Source organism: Peromyscus californicus, unplaced genomic scaffold (genome assembly GCF_007827085.1).
Source record: "Peromyscus californicus insignis strain IS unplaced genomic scaffold, ASM782708v3 Scaffold_8__1_contigs__length_139910024, whole genome shotgun sequence".
Taxonomy (NCBI): Eukaryota; Metazoa; Chordata; class Mammalia; order Rodentia; family Cricetidae; genus Peromyscus; species Peromyscus californicus.
The window spans coordinates 55,335,156-55,344,867 of record NW_026294606.1 but is presented as its reverse complement, the minus strand read 5'-3'; the positions used below and the strand labels follow the sequence as shown (position 1 = coordinate 55,344,867).

Below are 9,712 nucleotides of genomic sequence, written 5' to 3'. Positions count from 1 at the left end.
GATCCGCGGGGCTGTCTGCGCCCACTCCGGGTCACCTCAACATCACTGAGTATGGAGAGGATTCGGGACAAAGAGAAATCAGGGGACCAAGGAGAATGGAGGCTCAGAGAAGGATCCGGGGACATGGGCACCGAGCACAGAGGGACCGAGAAAGTGGAAGGAGGGGACCGGGCAGATATCAGCTTCCTTGTTTTGCTGGGTCCCGGTCCGGGTGACGGGATCAGAGGTGGAACCGGGCGGCCGGGCGACGGGGACAGGTGCTGGATTGCCCCGGCCAGGTTCCCCCAGCTCCGGCCGCAGATTTGCGGCGTTCGGCCGTGCACCTCCCAGCGCCGACTCCTTCGGTGCGGCGTAGCCCTCGCCATATATACCCTGCTAAAAATAGCCTGCGAGACGTCTTTCCAATCAGCGCAGGCCGAGTTCGAATTGCACCAATAGAGAGGGCTGTAATGGAGAGGCTCGGTCACGCCAGGCGGGGCCGTTCTGTGTCCGCACCGGCGATTGGTGCGAGCTGACATCATCGTCGCGCAGCCCCCGGGACAGGCGCGGCCGGATTGGGTATCACTGGGGGCGGAGCTCCAAGCTGGTCACGTGGGGGGAGGAGGAGTGGGGGGAGCCAAGCGGAGGAGGAGGGGGGAGGCTGGCAGCGGAGCTTTGAATAGGGAAGTTTTGCAGGGGTTACGCTTGCAGTCAGTCCGCTGTTTGCAAATATTGCGTGGGCTCGGCGCGCTGCGGGCTGCGGGAGGGTCCGGACCCGGCGTACGATTGCAGCGCCATCCAGTTTGCATGAAACTTTCACCTGCGCTCCCGGGGACAGTTTCTGCTCCGTCTCCTGATCGCTCTCCTCCCTGTTTTCCCGACAGCGGGGACTGTCTTTTCCAACCCGACATGGATGTGCTCCCAATGTGTAGCATCTTCCAGGAACTACAGATTGTGCACGAAACAGGCTACTTCTCGGCTCTGCCGTCCCTGGAGGAATATTGGCAACAGGTAAATACGGATTTTTTTTTTTTCACGTGCCCGGTGCGCCGAGGAAGGAGTCTCGCGGAGGCGCAGGCAAGATGGTGTGTGCTTGGAAGTGCATCTTTTTAATGATGATTAGCGTTTGCCTAATTAAAAAAAATAAAATAATGATCTTAAGATGCCCTTCTGCTGCCTGGAATGATGAAGGCGCTGTAAAGCGAGCCTTCGGCAGCGAGGACTAGAGTTGTCATTTGTGTGGAGGCGAGCTCTTGTTCCCAGAACGTTTTTCTTTATTTTATTATTATTATTTTTTTCTTTTTTGCTAATTCCGAGCTTCCGATCAGCATCCACCTGAGGGGAGGGAACCCCAAATTCCTCGGCCCGATCCACCAGACCGGAGCCGTTGGCACAAGTTTGGGGCTTGTACCAGCTCCAAACTCCGCAGCTGGACTTTGTCATATGAACGAGCTTGCCTTTACTGCCAAAAGATTTGATTTAAGGATTTTGGTTTTGTTTTGATATTTGTACATCCAGTATTTTTTTAAGTCTAATATTTTGCCTGCGGAATGCAGTAGCTCTTTTTTTTTTTTTTTTTTTTTTTTTTAAACTCAAGGCCATTTGCAGTTTCTTTTCCTTCTGGATAATTTCTTAGCATTCGCCAATGTCTGCCTTGTTTTTCTTACCTGCTTTTCTTGTTGACTGCGCGGCGGGTGTGTGTGCGTGGGGGGGGGGGGGAGCTGTTTGCACACAAGTGACTTGTCAGTCATATGACAATGAGTCCATTCCTAGTTGCTTCGGGTCTTACTTTGGGGAAGAAAAAAATCTCGATTTCCGGCATTTTAATGGAACTAGAATTTGGGGCAACGGAAATATAAGAAATATTCCCTCCCCCCATTCTAAGTCTTGTGATTCTCTCAAGTGGCGAGACACTCTTGAGCACTTTTACCATTGTCTTTAAAACGATGGTTCGGTGGATGTCTCTCTACCCTTCTGTGCTGGCTTCTTTTTTTTTTTTTCTCCAAGTGAATTAGCAGATGAAATATATTCTGTGGTTTTCACAACCTCTCAGGCTTTAAAACGCATGAAAAGCGAACTGTTGGCCGAAACCTCCACATGCCGGCTTAATTGTTAACAATCCTCTCCTGCCTTCCTTTCCCCCTCCTCATTTTTCCTCCTCAAAGAAGCTGCTCCCTGGGACGTGATTGAAATTGATCTTAGTAGTTTCCTTTAGGCATTTGGGATTTGGGCAACAAGCCAGACTTGGCTCCTGGTCCCCTTCAGAGCCTTTTAAACTCCCAGAGAGCTGCGATCAGGTCCCCACTGCTCATCAGCATAATGGAGATTTTAAATTAGCCAGTTGATTAAAGTTTAACAAGATCTTCATAAATGTGCTCGCCTTTTCTTTGGAACATCAATAATATGTATTGCCGCCTCGGTTCAGATACTGTGTGCACTGTAACAGACATCGAATTTTGGGGGGAAAGAGAAAACAAGCAGCCCCCCCCCTTCCTTGGCTTGCTCCTGCTTGCTGTGTGAAGCATCTACAGGGAGGGATTAGGATATGTGTATACTGTGATAGAAGGCACATTGTTTAGTAAGCATTAACCCTTTTGCTGGTAGCCTGTGCTCAAGATGGTCTGTACCCTGATAACAATTTGTTGCAGTTTGGTGTCGAAATTTCTATCTGTAGAATGGAATACTCAGTGGCACAGACAACCTTATATGGGCATGCAGGCAAACCTAGTGAAAAACCAGGGCCGACATAATTTAATCCTAAAATGTTTCCTACCATTTTTCTTTTCCAGTGGCTAGAAAGTTTGAAATGGTGGGGAGAGGGGATGCTGATCTCTGCAGTTGTGTAGCTCCTTGAAAGGTTGGTTGCGGGGCTGGGGAAGGGGCACCCTGTCCATGGCACACTGCATGTGTATTTCAGCCGGGTCCTTATTTGGCAGCTGGTCAGAATTTCAAAAGGAAGTCTCCTTTGGCATTGCGTGAAAGAAATAGGAGTGATGACTCATACTGTTGTACTCTTGGCCAGGAGATAAAGTCCTTGTTCATTGTGGGACTCCCAGAAGGGCCAGGGAGTAATTTCCCCTTTCCATCCTTTACAATAGCAGATGGCCATTCTGGAAGAATTCCTCCACTTGTGTTGTTGAGGTTTCTTGTTTCCCTCTGACCACTGTGAAGAAATCATTAAAGTTTGGTGGGACCCACAGCCCTGTACTTGGGAAATGACATTAAAAAAATGTAAATGTATATATATATATAATAAAGGTATCTTAGCAACACAGGAAATGGGAGGTTTCGCTTCAACTCTATTGATGTCCCTGAATCCAGACAGATATCTGCTGTCTGCTCTCTGACTACGGCCAGTCCTATATAATTAGCTGTGTCGCCAAGGGGGTCTTAAGACCACACTGTGTGCTGTGCGAGCTTTCTGTCCTGTTGTGTGAATACTTGTGAATGGCTGGGGCTCTCACTGATGCTCCTGGTTCTAGAGAATGTCAAACGATCTGGTTAAACCTGTTAGGTTGGTGGGAGGGGGTGTGATGTGTGTAAGGCTGATTTTCTTTGTGTGGTTTACCAGGATCCTCATTAGAAATGTCAACACTTGTAACTATAACAACAAAACAGGCCTAGTGATCATCACTCTTTGTGGCCATTGGTCCAACACTGAAGAAACCAAGAGAGGTTCTACCTCTGTTTTTCCTTCCTATTCCCAGAATCAGTTTTCCTCTAGCATTCATGAGGAAATAGATTTCCATTACAGAAGACATAGTACATGGCACAGAAATAATTTATTTGTCTTTTGTTGCATGTTTTTTTTTTTCCTTCTATGTGCTTTCAGTTCCACTTTCAGTAGTCGTAACAATCACGTGCCTTTTTGTGGTTCATTTTACACAGACCTGCCTGGAGTTGGAACGCTATCTTCAGAGTGAGCCCTGCTACGTGTCAGCCTCTGAGATAAAATTTGACAGCCAGGAAGATCTGTGGACGAAAATCATTTTAGCTCGGGAGAAGAAGGAAGAATCAGAACTGAAGATTTCTTCTAGTCCTCCAGAGGACTCTCTGGCCAGCCCCAGCTTTAATTATAACTTAGAGACCAACAGCCTGAACTCTGATGTCAGCAGCGAGTCTTCTGACAGTTCTGAGGAACTTTCACCCACGACCAAATTTACCTCTGATCCCATCGGTGAAGTCTTAGTCAGTTCAGGAAATCTGAGCTCCTCCGTCATTTCCACTCCTCCTTCTTCTCCAGAAGTGAACAGGGAATCTTCTCAACTATGGGGCTGTGGGCCAGGAGACCTACCCTCACCAGGGAAGGTTCGCAGTGGGACTTCGGGGAAGTCTGGTGACAAGGGTAGTGGCGACGCCTCCCCAGATGGCAGGAGGAGGGTACATCGATGCCACTTTAACGGCTGCAGGAAAGTTTACACTAAAAGCTCCCACTTGAAAGCACATCAACGTACTCACACAGGTCAGTCCCCTCATGGGGCCTGGGAGGTCAGCCGCTGGTGGGCGCCAGTGAATTGCACCATCCCTGGGAGGGAGCCAGGGCTCCTCAGGATGTGGTCACAAGCAAGGAAATCCTCACTTCCTAAATTCCTGTCACCAAGGAGTTGGGTCTTTTTTGGAGTTCAGAGTAGAATCTTAAAAGACTGGACGTTTGAATCAGATGAATGGTTCATGCTTTCAGATTAAACACGAGGCCAGATCACATTCTCCATCGACACCCAAACCTTCACCCCCTCGGTGCGGTGCCTATTTCCCCATTGTACATGCATCATGCTATGTTGGGTTGCTACTCATTCTTTGTCATGTAAGTCCAGGGTCAGGACAGAGGGTCCTTGGGCAGCATGGAGATTGCTAGTGTTGACACTGATATTTTAAGGCCTGAGTTCTGAGCAGTAGTCCTGGCCAGTGGATGTTTATTATGAATACTCTGTCACAAAGCCACTTAAAACAAGGGCTTTCTTAACTCAGTGCCACTATTTAGATTTGAAGCTCTGTTTGTTTGAAACTGCCAGTACAACATACAGGCTATGAGGGGAAGGATCGCAGGAAAGCCCCATGTTGTGAATTCTTATCTTATGGAGATGATAGTCAAATTCTAGAGAGATGAAGTCAGGGCCCTGAAAAGGCCCAGAACTGGAAGAGGATATGAGTGTTCCCCAAACAAGACAGTTTTTGACTCAGGTTGACTTGAGCATTATTTTTCACTCATAGGTAGCATTTTATTCAATTCGTACTTATAATTTAGCGAGGCAGTGATGCCAGTTTGGTTGTTTGATTGCCATTTAGAAACTGATCTGAAAGTCTTTGAGTGAGGTTTCTCAGAAACTCGTGATTTCAGTTTTGTAGAAATGGAGGAGGTCTCAGACAGCTCATTCCACGGGGAAATGAGTAAGGAACCCAATAGTGCCGGAGGTGGGGGATGTCTCCATGGAGAAAGCAATAAATCTCAACCCTCAGCAAGGCTGTGGGTCCTGTGGGCTAACACCTCACCCTGAAACTATGTTAGCAGTCTGAGTAATTTGTCATTGTTAGGAGTTATCTTTGATTTTGGTAGCATGACTTTGTCCAACCTAGATCCCTGGAACAACAGCCTGAGTGAAGCTTCAGACTAGGTTGGGAAAGAACCCATGCTTGTGACCTTTAGCTTGCCAAAGGTCCTGTCCCTCTGTTAAAGCATCCGGTGAGGTCGTTAGGCTATAGAGATCCCGCAGTATGTAATGTTGAGTCCTCTCCTTCTTCCCATCATATCAGTGAAATCATGGTGCCCTTGTCATGTGCTCTCTTCCCAGGAGAGAAGCCTTACAGATGCTCATGGGAAGGTTGTGAGTGGCGTTTTGCAAGAAGTGATGAATTAACCAGACACTTCCGGAAGCATACTGGTGCCAAGCCTTTTAAATGCTCTCACTGTGACAGGTACGTCAGTGAGGGCTTCGCAGGAAAAAAAAGGGTGGGATCGTGGGAAACAACCAGAGCAGGGTAGGTGTGTGCAGTAGAGCTTGGAAAGAAGGCCAACAGTTTCTTGGTATTTGTTGGCATTTCTGGGGCTTTTTCAAAAAATTCGTGACACACTGACAGTCTCTCTTAGGAAGCAGTGTGCCAGGCTTCTACAAGAAATATGTCTAGGGGAAGGTTTTCAAAATGGGCTCCAACAGTTTTCAAATTCAAAAACTGAGACTCTGCCATGGAACTTCCGGGACTTCCTAGCTGTTTCTTGAATACCTCTTGTATTTGTATTCCTCTCCCTTGGGGTTCCCTGTGCCTAAAAGACTTGGCCAGGACTCAGAGGAGTTGTTCAGACAGGGAAGTGTGGATCTGGTCTGTCACACAATCTAGGAGGCAAAACCTAACTTCTTTGTTTCTGTTTTGCCCTTGCAGGTGTTTCTCCAGGTCTGACCACCTGGCCCTGCACATGAAGAGGCACCTCTGAGGGAGAGGAGGGATGAATCCTGTAGGCTAAAAGAGGCTTCCAGGCTGAGAGGCGGCCATGGAAGGAGGGATGCCTGTACCAGCCAAAGCATGCCATTTTGCTTCCTACCCAGTTACCTCCAGGGGCCTCTCTTTGGAAGGTCTTTTGAGGGCTACAAAAGTCATGTCAGAATCGGCATAGCACCCACGGTGCATGGTGTTTGGGTGACCCTGGACTCGCCTCGCCACTGGTTCCTAACCTTCTGAGAGGCTCCCGAGCCTTTTGCCGTGAGCATGCGCACTGAGAATGTTAATGGGTGGGATGACTGTATGTTGAGGATCTATTACTGACTGTATGGTGAGGCAGACTTTTTTTTTCCCCCTTGTGGTAGCAAATGACTGCAAGAGACAGAAAAAAAAAAGCAGTTTGAATGTTTTGTGTGTGAGGAGTATACCAAGGGATGAGTTGACCACCAATCATTTCCTGAAGGGTGTCTGCACCTTATTAAAAAATAAATAAAAACAAAAAAAAATTAAAAAAAAAAAAAAAAAAGAAGGGAAAACTTGGAGGGTGGGAGTGGGAACTCAGGACCCCATAGTGGTGAGTGTTAAGGGCAAGGGGCGTACCTGTCCCCCTTTCCTGTGTGAAAGGGCCTTCTGGTGTCTGGTGCAGCTATAGAGTGTGCAGCGTGTCAAGTAGCTCGTTTTCCTGGCTACATGGAACTCATTTGTAACCCGTTGTATAAGCTGTATTTACAAATAACAGTGATCATTTTCCCTTATGATACAAAAAAGTCGTGCATGGTCTGGGGGAGCTATATATTTTTCCATTTTTAAATCGGGTCTCCAATCTTGATTCCAATTTCTAAGCAGCTATGAAAAGATTCAATTTGTTTAAAACAAGGATTCCTTAAGCCATTTAGGCCTGGCAAGACACGACCCCCAGATCCTTCTGTTTCGTAACACTCCCCATGCAACATGATATTGTGCAGTGTAGGGTTGTATTTTCAATGACTCAGAATTTGAGTTTACTTTTTGGAGAATCTTAAGGTGCCCTTTGAAGAAATTGGACACGTGTCAAATGTCTAAATGCTTGGGCCTGGAAATTACTGGTCTAATGTGACATTAGGCTAAGAACATAAACTTTTTTTCTCAGTCGGGTGGATCAAACCACTAAGCTTAGAAAACGTTTTTCTCATGCAGCTATGTCTCTCTTATTTATGCCTTGAGGACTAATTCTGGTTTTCTAGCTGTTAATGCACTGTTGACCTTCATAATGGTGCCTTATGCAATTGGCCCTTCTGTGGGGTCAAATACAGGGGTATGGGTGATGCATGCTTAATTAAGGCTCTTTTTTCACCTGGCATTGTACTGTATCAATGTATAATATGGAAAAAAGAAAACAAAAACAAAACAAAACAAAAAACAACAACAACAAAAAACCACCTCTTTAAGATCCTCCACAATGACAAATAGGTGAAAACTCCTTTGACATGTCAACATGTGTTCATTTCCAACAACTTGACTGTCAGTATTAAAATGGGGAAAAAAAAATAGACATGATAATTGAAAACTAATTCTGCTACCATGAGACTCTTTTAGAGACCTTGCACAATTGTACAGATCACACACACCGGCTGTATTTATTATGTAACATTTTCACACATATTAAAGATACAGAAGTATAAAAAAAATGTCAATATTTTGCTCAAAAGGCACAAGTTTTGAGTACCTGTCTAGCTATCTGTTGGTAATACTGAAAGTATACTGCTTTTTTTTTTTTTTTTTGGAAAAAAATGTGGATGAAATTTCTTGTGTATGTATATTTGTGTGTATAGTATGTGTATGTATGTGTGTATATATATATTATATATAGATAATATATAAATATTTTTTTAAGAAGAAACTAGAATGTTTAGCTAGAAAATTCTACAGCCTGTGAAGAAGTATTTCAAAATGGCCATAAAGGAGGTTAAAAAAAAATTGAAAACTATAACCTAACTTTTATAGAGGCTTTATCTTTAATTTAATGATTTGCTGAAGACATTTTCGGCGTTGAGTCTATTCCACCCTGTTGATTTTGCTAGTCATTATTGGCAAGCCTGGAATAGTAGGGTACCTTCAGCCATTCAGAAGGGGCATGAACAAAGTACTGGCCAACTTGCTGGACTCAGACACACAGAGGTTTGGATTTTACTTTCAGCCTTACTAGAAGATCTCACCTAAGAGTAAGCTGATCACAGGGATTGTTTTTTAGAATACTTTTTATGCAGATGAAACTATTTTTTCCAGCATGTAGATTCTCCCAGCTTTTTCAAAGAGTACTTTCCCGAAATTGGCATAACGCAGCGAAGACAGCTGATATTTCTGACATTTCATCCAGCTGCTGGCTTTTTGGGTGTGGATCTTTACATACATATAGATAGATAGATATGTATTTATCTATATATTTATGAGAATGAGTCTGGCTGGGCTGGTATTTTGTTTGATCTTCCTGGAAATGAGCAATGATTAAGCTCATGTAACTTTTTTTGTTTTGTTTTGTATCTGGACTGATGAATACATTTCTCTACAGAACGGATTTCATTTTGCTTAAGGGAAAAATGCACTTTTGTTTGGCAGTTCAAAATCCAAGCACTTGATATGCTGGGTTTTGGAAAACTCCTTTTTTGGCCTGCTGTGTGCTTATCCATAACAATTCCATTAAGTAAGAAGGTAAACAGAAGAGAAAGGAGACTTGTGTTGGCTAGTCTCACTTATGAAACATCGTGGATGTTGTTTGACTGGGTGGGGCTGGCTGCCGTGTATGTCCATGCCTGTAATTTTCATAATAAGCAAGTACATTCTGTTCAGGTGATAACTGAGCCTCAATCAAGCAGAACTTTTGCTTGAAATTAAAAAAAATTTCTATTAGTGAAATTTCTTTATTTCTTTTTTTTGAAGCACCCTGTTATCTAAAGAATCTTTGTAAGATTTTTGTAAAATTTTGTTTTACAAGATTTTATTTGAAATTGTTTTTTGCGAGATTGTTATATTTCTGTATGAATGTATTTTTTATTCTAATAACATAAAAAGAATTCTTATCAGCATCTGGAGCCTGGTTGTTTTTCTGGGGTGCAGTGGGGGGAAGGGGACTGTTAACAAATTCCTGCTGTGTTACTCAGCCTGGCTTCCTCCCCGGGAAATCACCATTGTGCAATTCTAAGGGCCATTGGCCTAGCTCAGTGCCTGCCTTCCTTGTCTTCACACTTACCACAGCTGTCCCTGGAGCTAGAGGGAGGCTTTTGACATTGCTCCCCCCCCCCCACCCCTCAAATGTACTGAATGT

General features: G+C 44.6%; 1 protein-coding gene across 1 annotated transcript; it reads left to right on the top strand.

Annotated features, from left to right (window-relative positions):
• Positions 1 to 642: 642 nt before the first annotated feature.
• Positions 643 to 9,473, top strand: Klf6 (KLF transcription factor 6). Its single transcript, XM_052728699.1, has 4 exons — positions 643 to 990; positions 3,868 to 4,441; positions 5,769 to 5,892; positions 6,355 to 9,473. The coding sequence occupies exons 1-4, from the start codon at positions 787 to 789 to the stop codon at positions 6,404 to 6,406; spliced, it is 954 nt and encodes a 317-aa protein (XP_052584659.1). The 5' UTR covers positions 643 to 786; the 3' UTR covers positions 6,407 to 9,473.
• The last annotated feature ends 239 nt before the right edge of the window (positions 9,474 to 9,712 follow it).

What these genes read in the sequence shown, in the direction of transcription:
- Klf6 (XM_052728699.1), top strand. Translation starts at nt 787, where the DNA reads ATGAAACTTTCACCTGCGCTCCCGGGGACAGTTTCTGCTCCGTCTCCT. An exon ending in ACATCAACGTACTCACACAG is followed by an intron (nt 4,442 to 5,768) that starts GTCAGTCCCCTC and finishes CTCTCTTCCCAG; the next exon opens with GAGAGAAGCCTTACAGATGC. An exon ending in AAATGCTCTCACTGTGACAG is followed by an intron (nt 5,893 to 6,354) that starts GTACGTCAGTGA and finishes TTGCCCTTGCAG; the next exon opens with GTGTTTCTCCAGGTCTGACC.